Source organism: Myotis yumanensis, unplaced genomic scaffold, assembly GCF_028538775.1.
Source record: "Myotis yumanensis isolate MYYU_CA2020_CCGP unplaced genomic scaffold, mMyoYum1.0.hap1 SCAF_5, whole genome shotgun sequence".
NCBI classification, from domain to species: Eukaryota; Metazoa; Chordata; class Mammalia; order Chiroptera; family Vespertilionidae; genus Myotis; species Myotis yumanensis.
In genome coordinates, this window is record NW_027223756.1 from 90,189,753 (window position 1) to 90,204,237 (window position 14,485).

General features: G+C 55.6%; 1 protein-coding gene across 7 annotated transcripts in view; it reads right to left on the minus strand.

Annotated features, from left to right (window-relative positions):
- UNC13A (unc-13 homolog A) overlaps positions 1–14,485 on the minus strand; it is a 67,247-nt gene that overhangs the window by 28,717 nt on the left and 24,045 nt on the right. For all 7 annotated transcript variants that reach the window (XM_070416386.1, XM_070416385.1, XM_070416390.1 and 4 more), the window contains 11 exons: positions 14,217–14,424; positions 10,928–11,485; positions 10,110–10,218; positions 8,086–8,132; positions 5,746–5,824; positions 5,091–5,162; positions 4,607–4,826; positions 3,598–3,825; positions 2,325–2,466; positions 2,035–2,204; positions 391–506 (listed from right to left, as the gene is read on the minus strand). In XM_070416386.1, the coding sequence (XP_070272487.1) occupies positions 391–506; positions 2,035–2,204; positions 2,325–2,466; positions 3,598–3,825; positions 4,607–4,826; positions 5,091–5,162; positions 5,746–5,824; positions 8,086–8,132; positions 10,110–10,218; positions 10,928–11,485; positions 14,217–14,424 (1,949 nt within the window). The remainder of the gene's footprint in view (positions 1–390; positions 507–2,034; positions 2,205–2,324; positions 2,467–3,597; positions 3,826–4,606; positions 4,827–5,090; positions 5,163–5,745; positions 5,825–8,085; positions 8,133–10,109; positions 10,219–10,927; positions 11,486–14,216; positions 14,425–14,485) is intronic.

The window sequence follows — 14,485 nt, forward strand, 5'->3', positions numbered from 1 at the left end:
TCCATTTTTTATCCATTCGTCACTCATTCATCTATTTAATCATTTATTCATACAACAAATTAAATTATACCCAGGCAGCTGGAAGAGATAGACACAGACCCAAACAGCCCAACTTTGAGGTTCAGGGATGGGACAGATGGAAGACCTGGAGCTGGGTAGTGAGAGTCTGCCGGGAGGTCAGAAAGGGCTTCCTAGGGAAGGGGACCCTGAAGCGGACCTTGATGGGCGGGAAAGAATTTTCCAGGCAGAGAGAATGGCCTGGGGGGCGGCCTCAGAAGCCCAGGGGAGTGTGGAAGGAGGAAGGAGGAGCTGGGCCGGCAGAAATGGCGAGCGGAGGTACTGTGGAAGATCACCGTGAGCTCTGAAGGCAGGGTGGAGCAGTGGCCTCACCTCATGCAGACAAGTATACTGAACATGGTAGGGGGCCACCTTCTCCTCCCCTTTGATCTCCACACTGATGTGTAGCCGGATGGCACCCGACACAGCAGATTTGTCGGTCCGCTTGTCTGAGGGCAGAAAGGGGTGGTAGTGTCAGAACCTCCCAGGCTAGCCCTGGGCTATTTTAGAGAAAGCATTTATTTAGTTAGTTAGTTAGTTAGTTAGTTAATCCTCACCCGAAGATATTTTTCCATTGATTTTCTGAGAGAGTGGAAGAGAGAGAGAGAGAAACGTCGATGTGAGAGAGACACATCGATTGGTTGCTTCGTGAATGAGCCCTGGGCTGGGGATTGAGCCTGCCACTGAGGTACACGCCCTTGACCAGAACTGAACCCATGACCCTTCAGTCCGAAGGCCGACACTCTATCCACTGAGCCAAGCCTGGTCAGGGCTATCCCTGGGCTATTTTAATGTATGCATGACTATGGCGCTCCCAGACTCCCTGAAATTAAGGCCTGGGTGTCCCTCCTCAGATTGGCTCTCTAGACTTGTGTCTCTCCCATTAGACTAGAATTCCTTAGGCCAGTGATGGCGAACCTATGATACGCGTGTCAGAGGTGACACGCGAACTCCTTTTTTTGGTTGATTTTTCTTTGTTAAATGGCATTTAAATACATAAAATAAATATCAAAAATATAAATCTTTGTTTTACTATGGTTGCAAATATAAAAAAATTTCTATATGTGACACGGCGCCAGAGTTAAGTTAGGGTTTTTCAAAATGCTGACGCGCCGAGCTCAAAAGGTTCGCCATCACTGCCTTAGGCCCTGTCTCTCTCAAACTAGGATCCCAGGCATTGCTTCTTCACTCCGATTAAATTCCTGGTCTGCAGCTCCCTCTCTAAACTAGGAGCCCTATGCACTGCTTCTCCCCCACATGGAGCTCCCAGGGCCTGCCTTCCCAATCAGATCAAGCTTCCCAAAGTCTAGTCATCTTGTTGTACAGGGTTCCTGGGTCTGCGCCTCTCTCCTCAGACGAGGATCCCCAAGTCTTTCTTCCTGACTCTCCATCAGACTAAGATATCTAAATTTCTTCCAACCAAACTATGTTCCTAGACTCTGCTCACTCCTCTTGGAGTGGGTTCTCCCTACACCTCCAGACTGAGCTCACAGACCCTGCATCCCCTACCAGATGGGGCTCAGAGATTCTACTCATCTTCTCAGACGGGGTTCTTGGGTCTATAGATCACTTCTCGGATTCGGATGCCCAAACGATACCGCCTCTCTTACACTGGATTCTTACAGTTCAATCTTCCTTCTTAGGTTGGATTCCTGGGTCTGTGCCTCTCTCCTCAGACTAGAATCCCCAGGCCTTTTTTCCTGTGTCCACCATGAGACTGGAATACAGAGATTCTGTCCCTCCCACACCCTCTCAAACCAAACTAAGAACCTCCTAGGTTCTTCTGTTCGCCCTCTCACCTGGGGTGCTTCCTGTCGCCATCAGATCGGGGCCCACAGACCCTGCCTCCTCCATCAGATTGGGCTCCAGGACTGACTCTTTCTGACACGGTGTCTCTCCCCTCCAGCTGGGTTCCCCACTTTGGCTGGCTCCCGGGAGCCCCCTCCCTGCCTCCTGCAGGCTCCTCCCCTTGCTCACCCAGGTTGTACCACACGTCCATCTCGCCACTGAGCGTCCGCACCTCGATGATTGTCTGCCCCAGGAAGTCGTCAGACTCTCTCTTGAACCGTTGTTTCACGCGGGATTTGATATCATCGTCTTCGTCCCAGACTCGTACCTTGATTCGATCTGAGGAGTTGTGACATTCACTGCAGGGGGGAGGCGGGAACAAGGGTCAAGCAGCTGGCTGGGGCTGGTATTGGAGTCCCCTTTGGCTGCCCCAGGAGGGAGCTCTGCATGGGATCCAGGGGGCCCAGGCAGGCACTTACAAATGGAAGTTCTCCTCCCACACAGGGTTCAGGTTCCCGTAGATGGTCTTTGTCCGCTTCTTGGTCTTCCCGACCTGGACGGTGACATAGGGATCACTAGATCCCGTCTTGTCTTTTGCCTGCAAGCCCTGGGCACAGACCACTGGAAGACACATAGGACATATAACGGTGGGCTCAGGAAGAAGGTATGTTGAAAACAGGCATTTTGCCCTGGCCGGCTTGGCTCAGTGGATAGAGCGTCAGCCTGCAGACTGAAGGGTCCCAGGTTCGATTCCGGCCAAGGACACATGCCTGGGTTTTGGGCTTGATCCCCAGTGCGGGGCGTGCAGGAGGCAGCCTATCAATGATTCTCTCTCATCACGGATGTGTCTATCTCTCTCTCCTTCTCCCTTCCTCTCTGAAATCAATAAATATATATTTTTAAAAACCAAAACAGTCATTTCCAGGGACTCCGGGTTGCTTGCTGGGGACACCTGTGATGTGGCCCAAGGGCTGGGACTGGTTACTGGAGCCAGAGGGCACCTGACCTTGTGGAAGAATTAACATCCAGAGAACCCTCAGTCAAAGGAGGAGAGGAAGGAGCCCCAGGGCCACCCCGAGAGTGGGACATTCTCAGGCGTGTGCTCCGCACTGTGCCCTGGAAGTTCCCCTGTAGGATTGAACCCCCATTGACCACAAAATCACCTACTCATTGGTGCCCCTCTACAGGGCAACTCCCCTCTCTGCTCCCAGACTTCTGTCTCCACCCACCACCAGGGCTCCCCGGGACCACCTCCTGGACACCCATCTGCCCTGAAATCATCTTGGGGCCTGTCTCCTGGGAAATCTCAATGAGGTTGGGCCTGGATAAACACCCTAGGGGAGGACCACACTACAGTGGGAGCACAATACTGCCTCCTGGTGGTCCCAGGTGGGAATGAGCCCCAGGTGTCCACAGCATTGCCCGCTGTTGGCACCCGGTGTAGAGCTTATTCTGGTCCAGCTTCACCTGCAAACGCCCACAGGGCTTCCTGGGATCGCCCCCCAGACAAACCATGTGCCCTCGACTCCTCTTCCTGGGATCTGATTCTGGGGGCGCTAATCAAGAGGCACCCAGATAGCGTGTCATGCACATACGTTTGGAGACATACATGTCCACCTGTGGGCACAAATGCACACGCACGTGGACCTGGGAAAGCCACGGACACGCTCAAGCAGCAAAGGGAAGGAGGGGGCCTGGGAGGGAGCCCGAGGGCTGGGAAGAAGGGACCGGTGGCCACCCCGCTGGCCTCACCAGTGATGCTGATCTTGGCCGACCACTTGGACGTGCCGTCCAGCACGCTCTGCTTGACCGCCTTCATCTGCTGCGTGTGCGCGGCCTTGGTCACAGCGAAGATCTCCTGGATGAGCTCGAAGATCTCGGGCTTGTTGCGCTCCCGGATCTTCATGCGGTCCTTGAGCACCATGATGATGTTCTGCGTCCGGTCCTCGGCCCCGTGCTTGGAGCTCTTCTCCGCCGCCCCTGCGGAAGCGGACGGCGGCGCGGTCGGGGAGCACTCGCGGAGCCAGCACCCCAACTCCAGGGCTCCCTCCGCGGCTTCATGTGAATAACCCCCAAAGCCAGAGCTTCCTACTGGTTCTCTCAATACCTCCTCCCGCCGGGCTTTATGCCCTCAGAACCGGCCCTCTGAGTCCCCTGCCCCCTCCAAGACCCGCCCCTTCCCCGTGTCTCTCCCCTGACGCTGAGCACCCTTCCTGCTGAGCTAACCCTAACCCGTTTTCTCCAGGGGAATGGGTGTCTCATGAACCCCATCCCGGCCATGAAGCCAGTGCCTGAGCCCCGCCCCAGCCTTCTTCGACTCTCTCACACCTCCTTTCCCCTCCTCTCCCCTTCACACTCTCCCCCCAAAAGGAGTCTCGCCCTAACCCTCGCCCCCAGTCCCTGTCCGAGGCCCCCACCGCTCACGGCCCCGCCCCTCTCTTCAAGCCCTTCGCGCAGTCCAGCCGATCCCGCCCCGCCTCCGCGGAGCCCACCCACCACTCAGTCCCGCCCGCGCCCCCGCGCCCCCGCGCCCCCGCGCCCCCGCGCCCCCGCGCCCCCGCGCCCCCGCGCCCCCGCGCCCCCACTCAGTCCCGCCCGCGCCCCCGCGCCCCCACTCAGTCCCGCCCGCGCCCCCACTCAGTCCCGCCCGCGCCCCCGCGCCCCCACTCAGTCCCGCCCGCGCCCCCGCGCCCCCACTCAGTCCCGCCCGCGCCCCCGCACCCCCGCGCCCCCACTCAGTCCCGCCCGCGCCCGCGCTCACGCTGCAGGCAGTCGGCGTTGAGCAGGTCCTGGCACTTCTCGTGGCACTTGACGCCGCACTCGGTGCAGCGCATGCCCTGCCGCGCGATGCCCCACAGCAGCCCTTCGCACTCGTAGCAGTAGGTGGGCGTGGTGGCCGTCCACACCTCGAAGTTGTGCGGCGTAGTGCACGAAATGGGGTAGATTAAGGCTTGCAGGGTCTTCTTGTAAACGTGGTTTTTCTGCGGGGGAGGGGGGGAGCGGCGTGGGGCGCAGAGTCCTCGCGGGGCCCTGTCTGCCACACCCTCACCCGGTGCAGACTCTGGTCTAGGCCCAGTCCCTCCGACGCCCCAGGGGGTCGGAATCCACCGGTTCCCCAGTACAGAGGGTGCTAACCGGATGCTGAGCGACCTAACCCTGGAGAGGGAGGAGGGCCTGTCCCTGCCACACCCTCTTCCTCTTCCTCCAGGAGCCCCCAGCTCAGCCCACCCCTCAACCCCACGCACCAGCTCCTCGTTGTTCAAAGTGCTGGAGGCCAAGGCTGATGTGATGCCGGCTTTCCTGGACTGGACCAGGGACTGCGGTGGGAAGACACCCAGGGAGCCAGGGGGTTGATTGACACCATGGATTGTGGCGCAGACCAGGATCCACCGTCACGAGGAACAGGACACAGGTCACAGCAGCAGGAGCAGAACCAGCCAAGGATTGGAAAACGACAGGAGCTCCAGTTAGAAGGGGCCCTGGGAGGGGAGCAGCCCCGCACCCCTGACTCACCCACACCTACCACCCTGGGCCGGACTTGGCCATGGTCACCAGCACAGAGCAAAACCGCCAGCCACCCCACGAACCACGGTGGCGAGTCGCCTGCTCTCCTCCCCCCCCCCCACCCCCCCATGAACCAGAACGTGGCAAGGTTCCCTCCTCAGAACCCACGGGTGGGGCCAGTGGGAAGATGGCAGTGCAGGGGTCTGGGAAGGGGACGCGGGGGCCCCGGTCACCATCACTCACTCACCATGGCCTGCAGTGTCCGCGCAGCACATGGGGCAGAAATCAGACTGTGTTAGTCCCAGAAAAGGCCTGGCCCGCCCCCAGGCCCGGTCTGCCATGGGCAGTTGGCTGCACAGGTTGAGCGCTAGGGCGGGGGCGGGCGAAGGCACGTACCAGGTCACTGACGAGGGGGATGGGCTTCCTCTTGCGGATGTCCGGCATGCTGTCGATGATGATGAGACCACCTCCAGGGCTGCAAGACACACACAGGACGTCAAGGGCCCCGGAGTCTCCCTTCCTCCAACAGACGTCGCCCGAGGCTGGGGCAGGACGTCCGATTTCACAAGTATCAAGAATTTAATTGTGTTCCCCCAACAGATACATTCAAATCCTAATCCAGAGGACTTCACAATATGACCGATTTGGAAAGAGGGTTATTGCAGAGGTAACTAGTTAAGATGAGGTCATACCAGAGTAGCGTGGGCCCCAAACCAATATGACTGGTGTCTTTATAAAGACAGACACACAAGCAGAAGGCAGCGGTGTGGCAATGGAGGCAGAAATTGGAGCAACACGTTTACAAACCAAGGAATGCTAAGGCTTGCTGACAGCTACCAGAAGCTGAAAGGTAAGGGAGAAATTCTCCCCTACAGGTGGTCCTGCCCACGCCTTGACTTTGGACTTCTGGCCTCCAGAACTGTGAGAAAATAACCTTCTGTTGTTTTAAACCCCCCCGTTTGTGGTCGTTTGTCACAGCAGACCCAGGAAATAAAGACACCAGGCCTCAACTTCGTCTGGGAGGTGGGGAGATGATGCAGGCGCCCGTATTTAGTGAAAATTTGAATTAAGGCAATCCTAAATAATATATAAAAATATCAAGGAAATCTTTCCTTTTTATAAAAATGTGTGGGTTTGGGTTTTTTTGTTTGTTTGGTTTTTTTTTTACTGATTTTTAGAGAGAGGAAGGGAGAGGGAGAAGGGAAAGAGAGATAGAAACATCGATGAGAGAGAAACATTGATCAGCTGCCTCCTGCACACCCCCTACTGGGGATGGAGCCCGAAACCTGGGCATGTGCCCTGACTGGGAATCGAACCAGACTTCTTGGTGCAGGGGTCGGTGCACAGTGTGTGTGTGTGTGTGTGTGTTTATTGGAAATCTACCCCGGAAGAAGTGATTTCAACTCCCATGGGAATGAGGGAGCTGGAAATCGTGTTTGTGTTCTTGTCTCTTGCAGTTTTGCGGTAGCCGGAGGGTTGAGTGAGCCCTGTGGCAGACGCCATAGTGGCCTGTCTGAATTCTCTCTCCTGAGAGGTGTGCTCATCCCTGAGAAGTTCAGCTGTGGCTCCTCTCCAGAAGGTTCTCACTGGCCAATGACTGACCGATGAGAGAGATGCCTGGCAGCCAATGACTCTTGGACAAGCTCTGGGGTGTAATTCACGCTCCAGTGCCCCCTGCAAAATCAGGCAGCGGCCTGGCGACTCCTGAACGACATTTCTGCTCAAGCTGCTCCCAGGCCTGATCCTGTCTGTCACATAGGTGTCCCGAGAGAGCTTCCTCTGTCAGGCACACATCTCAGTCCCCGAGTCCGGGGCTCCCCTGCCCATCTGGGAATCACAACGCCTGTCTCTGTTTGCAAAAGACCTATGAGGGGAGCAGGTCACTCGCCTGCTGCTATTTTAAAAACATGAGTGTACTTTAAAAATATCTTTTCCATCCTCTAACCCTACCACCCAAAGGCTGAAAAAGACATCCCTAAAAAGTAGTAACTTAAGAAGTTAGATCTGACAAATTGCTCCATTTAAGAACAAAGGATTAATTTTTCCTCCCACTGATTTTTTTTTTTTTTTTTTTTTTTTTAGAGAGAGAAGGAAGGGAGGGAGGGGGAGAGAGAGAAAGAGAAACATCGAAGTGAGAGAAGCACATTGATTGGTTACCTCCCTCCTGCACGTGCCCCGATGGAATGAACCTGCAACCCAGGCGTGTGCTCTCGCCAGAATTGAACCCACAACCCTTCGGTCCACAGGCTGATAATCTAACCACTTAGACACACCGCCAGGGCCCAGATGACCATTGCTAATGAAAGTGCCAGCGGCCGTAGCAATAATCTGAGATTGTTAAACGCAGAACCAAAGCAAAAAATTCGCTCCAGGGTGACAGATGGGCGGTGTGGGGAAAATGGGTTTCTCCTTTATCTCACATTGGGGGAAGCACTTGTGAATTATGAGTGGCTTGGACAAGGCAAGGCAAGGCATGGTCCTCTCTGGACTGTTTCCCCACTGTAAAACAGAGTAGTGGCCCCTACCATGGGTTTGTTGTAAGGGTTCAACATGTTATTATCTTTGGCTCCTGAGTGCCTTACGACAGGGGTTCCATTACTTCACCCCTGCCTAATCTCTGCCCTGTCTATAAATGGAACATCTCCCAGCCTTTGCTGGCCTCAGGCTATGGTACAAACCGGCCTTAAGCTTTGGGTTCAAAACTTCCTCCCACCCCCCAAAAGCTCCATTACTCACCCGCCTTTGAACCACAGGGATTTGGACATCTCTCCTTCTCCCCGGGCCTATGGGACCGACAGACAAATGTGGTCAGTGTGGCTGTCCCTCCCCAGGCAAAACAGGCCCCACACCCACTTCTGTCTCCCCTTTGGGCTGGGAGCCAGGAAACCTGTGTGTCCTTAGGGACCTCACTGGGTTTCGCTAGGCCTCAGCTTTTCCATCTGTAAAATGGGGAGAGAGGAAGGAGCTCCTCTCTGCCACCAACCTTAGTGGATGTTAGTCTCCTCATCTGTCAAACCTGGGGATGTGTTAGCATCATTCCAACAAGAGCTTATCCTATATAATAAAAGGCTAATACGCAAATCGACCAAAAGGAGGAACCACCAGTTGCTATGACGCACACTGACCACCAGGGGGCAGGCGCTCAACGCAGGAGCTGCCCCCTGGTGGTCAGTGTGCTCCCACAGCGGGAGCACAGCTCAGCCAGAAGCTGGGATCATGGCTGGTGAGTGCAGCAGCGGTGGTGGGAGCCTTTCCCGCCTCTGTGGCAGTTGGACATTTCCCCCCAACCCTAGGGCTCCCGGACTGCGAGTGGGTGCAGGCTGGGTTGAGGGAACCCCCCCCCCCCATCGCCCCCGAGTGCAGGAATATTATGCACCAGGCCTCTAGTACTTCTATAGTCTCCTGGGATTCAGACACTCATAAGAATCTGTCATTCCTTAAGCTCCCTGCAGCCTCATCTGCTGTCCTGCTTTTGTGCCCCAGGGCCTTTGCCCAGACTGTGTCATCTGTTTGTATGCCCTCCCACCTTCTGAACCGACCATTTATCATTCAGGTTTCAGTGTAGACCCAGGGTCTGTACCCCCCACATCCCGTGCAACTAAAGGTGACGTGGTTGGAGCAGGGCTGGGAAACATTCTCTTCTGAAATATTACTAAAGCATTTTGAACATGTTAAGTGTCACCTCCTCCAGGGAGTTTTTCTGATGGCCTTGGGTTTGTTTTATGCCCCATCTATAAAACCCAGAGAGCCTGCCCACGTTTATTTTTCTTGTCATACCACTAGTTCCATTACAAAGGTAGTAACTGCTGCTTTTTCAATTAATTTGCTGATGTAGCGAAAGTTATTCAATAGACTTCACTGTATATTCTTTCCTATCTTTTGAATTTGGAACCGTGTGAATATAGTATTTGGTCAAAAAAGAAAATTGTTTGTTTAAACGGATATGAAATTTGACTTGAAGTTTCTGTGGCTCTGATGTTGGCTGGTTGAAGACTCTGGGATGTGATTAAGATCTCCTTCTGCCAGCTCACCCACATTTCGAAGGTCCCCCTGGATGATAACACTGCTCTGTGTCCAGCCCAGGGCAGGTTGAATGACTGAAGGAATGAGTAATGGTCTCAATCCTACTCCCCATCTGAACAGTCATCAGATCACCTGACCCCGGCGCCAACTGTATCTTTCACTGAATTCCTTGTCCGATACTGACCCGACCTCAGACCTTTCCCCCACCCTGACCCTGACTCCCAATCTGACCTGACCTCTTGCTCTAATACCAATTCTAACCCTGACCTCTGACTGCTGCCTTAATTCTGATCTCTACCCCTAAGCTCTATCCCTAACCATGAACTTGACCCCTGACAGGGCTGTAGCCATGACCTCGCTCCAAGGTTACAGCTCACCGCTCCCCCTTCCCTGCTTAGAAATACCAGGCAGGTGTGGGTGAGGCCAGGAATGGTGGCGCCAGGGCAAGGGCAGGAGAGGGCAGGGCCAAGTTGGTGTGGACAGAGCCATGGAAGGACCCGGATGTACAGAGGCAAAGGCATGGTGGGTGGAGGGGGAAAGTGGGCATGGCCATGCTGCCCAAGGGGCGTGGCATGGCCTGGTGTGGGTGGGGCCCGGAAGAGGACCAGGGCGGTGGGGCAGGAGAGGAGTGGGGACGGGAGCATGGCCAGTCTGGGCGTGGGCGTGGGCGGGCCCCTGGGCTCGGGCATGGGTGGGCCCCTGAGCTCAGGCGTGGGCTGGCCAGGGCTCTCACTCACCTCCTGCAGCTGCAGCCGCACTTTGTTGAAGGCTCGCAGCCAGTTGGCCTTGGCCCTGGACATGGAGTCCTGACCTTCCTGGCCTTCCTCGTCTTCTTTTGGCCTGAAACTGAGGCAAGGGGCATCCAGGGCTGGCTCTCCCTCCGCCCTCCGCCCTCCGCCCTCCGCCCTCCGCCCTCCGCCCTCCGCCCTCCGCCCTCCACTCTCCACCCTCCACCCTCCACCCTCCGAGTGAGGCTTGGCCCTTCAGAGACACTATGGTGTCATGAGGGAATGAACATGAACCTGGGGAACAGGGCGGGGGAGTTGTCACAAGGCTATGGGTTTATTGAAGAAATCGAGATGGGTCCAGGTGGCCAGAGGGGGTTCAGTGGGGTTGGGGGGGGTCAAGCTGGGTCATGAAGTAGTCTTAGGGACTATACCTCTGTATATCCTGCTCCTTCCATGGCTCTGCCCACACCAACTTGGCCCTGTGCCCCCTCTGACCTGTCTCAGTGCCCATCATCTCTTATACCTTTGGGCCCCCTGGCTCCCTTTCCCATACTCCTGGCCCTCTGACAGGGTCCTATTTGCCCACGGTCCTTCCAATGTGTTTGTGGCTTCTCCAACCCCAGCAAGCCATCTAGCCCCTCACAACCCCTAAGACTACTTCATGACCCAGCTCGACCCCCTCCAACCCCACTGGACCCCCTTTGACCACCTGGACCCATCTTGATTTCTTCAATAAACCCATTCCCCAGGTTCATGTTCATTCCATCATGACACCAGACCCCTGACCATAGTGACCTTGTGACAGGCCTTAGGCCCCCTCCCATTACCTCTCCTCAGCTTTGGGGGGCTTGTCCTCGGGCACCCGCTCAGCTGCAGGCACTTCCTCAGGCATGGATGGCTCAGGAGCCACCTTAGCCACAGCGGGGGCCTCAGCAGGCATGGCCTGGGCCTTGTCCTCCTTCTCGGGGGCAGCGGGCAGAACACTGACGCGCTTGAAGTCCTTGGGCTCGGCCACGGCTGCCTCCTGGCGCTCAGTATAACCACGGATGTCATCAGGCACCTCTTCTTCCTCTTCCAGTTCCTCCTCATCCTCAGGCAGCTCCTCCTCCTCCTCCTCTTCCTCCTCCTCCTCCAGGAAGTCCTCCAGGTCTTCATCCAGCTCCTCATCCAGCTCCTCATCCAGCTCCTCCTCGTCCTGGTCCCAGCGCGGTGAGTCCTTGTGGTAGCTGACTGAGCTATGGCAGGAGTGGTAGGAGTCCCGGTCGCGCTCATCTTCGATCTCGGAGCCCTGCAGGCTCTGCTCATCCGGGTCGAAGTCCTCACTCAGCTGTGAGCTGCCCTGGCTCAGCTCCCCTGAGGAGGCGTAGCGGCTGCTGCCTGTGGGGCTGAGGGGACAGCTGGGGCTCAGGGACCAGGCACAGAGCCGCTGCCCCACCAGCCCCCGTCACACCGGTCCAACACCCAGTCATCCACTCAACATCGCTTGAACACCTACTGTGCACCGGGCTCTGCTGCAGGTGCCAGAGAAACACAGCCGTGAACAAAAGAGACAAAAACCCCACTCCTGTGGCATTTATGGTCGGGCTGGACAGGCAACAAGCCAGATGGATGTTATGACTGATCATCGATAACTGTCTGCACACCACTCCGGTCCCTGCCTGTGGAGGAGGCAAGTGCTCCAGCCACACGCTGGGAACCCAGAATCAGTGTCCTCGCCACAGCCCCCCTGGAGACCTAGGGCTCCTGAAACTTGAACAGGGTCGTTCCTGGCTCTTAATGTCTCCCACCTCAACCCGGTCCTTCCACCGCTGAGCCCCTGCATTCACCAGGGCCGGGGCCTGTCCGCCTCCACTCCTCGCCTCAGCCCCCACTGGCCGCCGACCCTGCCACAGGCCCTGGGCTCCACCTCCCAAGCATCTGTAAAACGCGTTCACTTCTCTGCACCCTGGGGCCCACGCCGGCCGGTCCAGGCTCTGCCACCTGCACGAGATGCTGCCCCAACACCCACTCTCATCCCCAGCAGCCCCTGCTTCCCATGGAAGCCACAGAGAGGCTCTTTGAATCATAAACCCAATCGCGTACCTCCCTGTTCCAAACCCTACCAGGCTCCTTCGTGCCCTTGGGATAAAGCCCACGCTGTGCCCTGCACCCCTCATGTGGCCCAAACCCTCCTGCCGGAAGCCAGGTCCAGCAGGTCATCATTTCAAGTTTCATCAAAAGGTTGATGGAACTTGGGGCCTCAACAAGGGCTGAGTCACACACGTAGTCACCTGTTGGGAATGGCTGAGGGCATTTCCCCAAACCTGAAAAGGGATGATTGCTTGGCTACCAGACAGCTAAAGGGCATCTTAATCTACATGTTATTGCCTCCTACTGGCCAAACACCTGAACAGCCCTAGGCTAATTCCCCCCATTCTGACAATGCTTGTGTATACCCTTTGAAGTGTACATCTATTTCTGCCCCGCCTCAGGACAAGCTGTGTTAATAAAAAGCATGGGGTCCTGAGACGAGAAAATCTCAGATCTTAGTTTCCTTTAAGCTAAGCTCCTCTGACCCCCAAAGCCTTTCAAAATTATATTTCGTCTCTGGACTCCTATTTAATCTACGCACAGCCTTCTCCAGATTCCTGAACCCTTCTTGATGCTGGAACAAGAACCCCAATCCCCTCCCACCTTCCCACCCTCGTCTCCCTCTCTGTCCCCATCTCCGCCCCCTGCTCTATCACATTGGCCTTCGTGCGGTTCCTCCCACACCCTCAACCTGTGGCCACTTCCAGGCCGCTGCACTTGCTGTGCCCTCTGCCAGGAACACCCTTTCTCCCTTGAGTCTCATCCCACCTGTGCACTCAATGTTTTGCCTTGAATATGTTCTTTCATTGCCTTGGAGCTAAAAATAGAGGCTAGTGTAGATGTTCAGTGTTTTAAAAAGTTCCTTCCAAAACATTCAGTCTATAAACGATCCAAGCTTTCTATGGTATATATAAAGTACAGAAAAATTTAAAGTAAAAGTTGTTCAAATACTTGCAAAAAATTAGATTGGTCAACGCTAAAGTCTGAGTAGAAAGTTTATGAAGTTTTCCTTTCAATTATATTTTACCCCAAATCTCTACAATTCACATTGCCCAATAGAACTTCCGGCAAGGATGGAAATGTCTTCCGTCTAAGTGCTTTACAAATATCCAACCTGTTTAATATCATGCTTGTTGCTTGTTATTGTTCTGTTTGGAGGCCAGGACTGGGGTGACCAGGTCAGCGAGGAGGGGCAGCAGGCTCAAGGACCAGCACCCTGTACCGGGCAGTGGTATGGCCCACCTGGGCCAGGGACCCACCTATTGGGCAGGTCTAGGGACAGCCTACTTTAAAGCAGGGGTGATGATGGCTGTACAGAATAGGGCAGCTCCCAAGTCACTGTGCCCATGCTTGCTGGCCAGGAGCACAGGGTCAGGGGGCACCAGGAAGGTTGGGACCACCAGCTAGCTGCTTGCTGGGATTTTTTTCATCATCACTATGCTTCACATCCCCCCACTAATATCATCTCTTCCTCCACCTACCCCACCCCAATCCATTTAGAGAGTACATGGGGACCAGGGGCTTTTTAAAGGAGCCCTGGTGCCGGAATTGCACCCTGGCTGGTGTGGCTCAGTTGGTTAGCACTGTCCCATGCATCAAGAGGTCGCTGGTTCGATGCCCCAGCAGGGCACATGCCCAGGTTGCTGGCTCAGTCCCCAACAGGGGGTGTGCAGGAGGCAGCCGATCAATGTTTCTCTCTCTCTCCCTTCCCCGCCTCTCTAAAATAAATAAAAACATATCTTTAAATGCTTATTGTAAAAAATAAAGCTGTGCAAGGAGCCCCCATATTTCCAGGGGGACCTCTCAGGGGCCTCTGGACTTTCCTTTCTTTCTTCAGCCAAAGTGACCCACTTTTCTCAATCTTGTGGAATTTTCAGGTAAAGCGAGGGCTCTACTGCCTACAAGAAAGCGAGAATGCTGCTTTCTAGACCCACTCACCTACACCCCAGCTCCCTCCAGCCCTCTACTCTTCCCTTCACCCCAGGAGACAGGGCTGGACACACACACACACACACACACACAGGACCTCAGTTCCATGGTGGCTACCTGAGGGCCCGCGGCTCAGAGAGCTCCTCATAACTGTGCATGGAGTCGCTGTAGGATTCCCGGGAACCCAGGGGTGGTGGGCGGACAGCATACTGGTGGACCGAAGCATTGGGCTGGGATGTAGTGTAATAAGGGGGTGGGATGCTGTTGCTTGTCTCGCTGCGATAGTCACTGTCACGATCGTCCACCGCACTGTCAGGGTCATCATCTGGAACAGAGAGGAGGGAAGGGGAGAGAGTGAGGAGGGGAGGGAGGGGGAGAGAGAACGA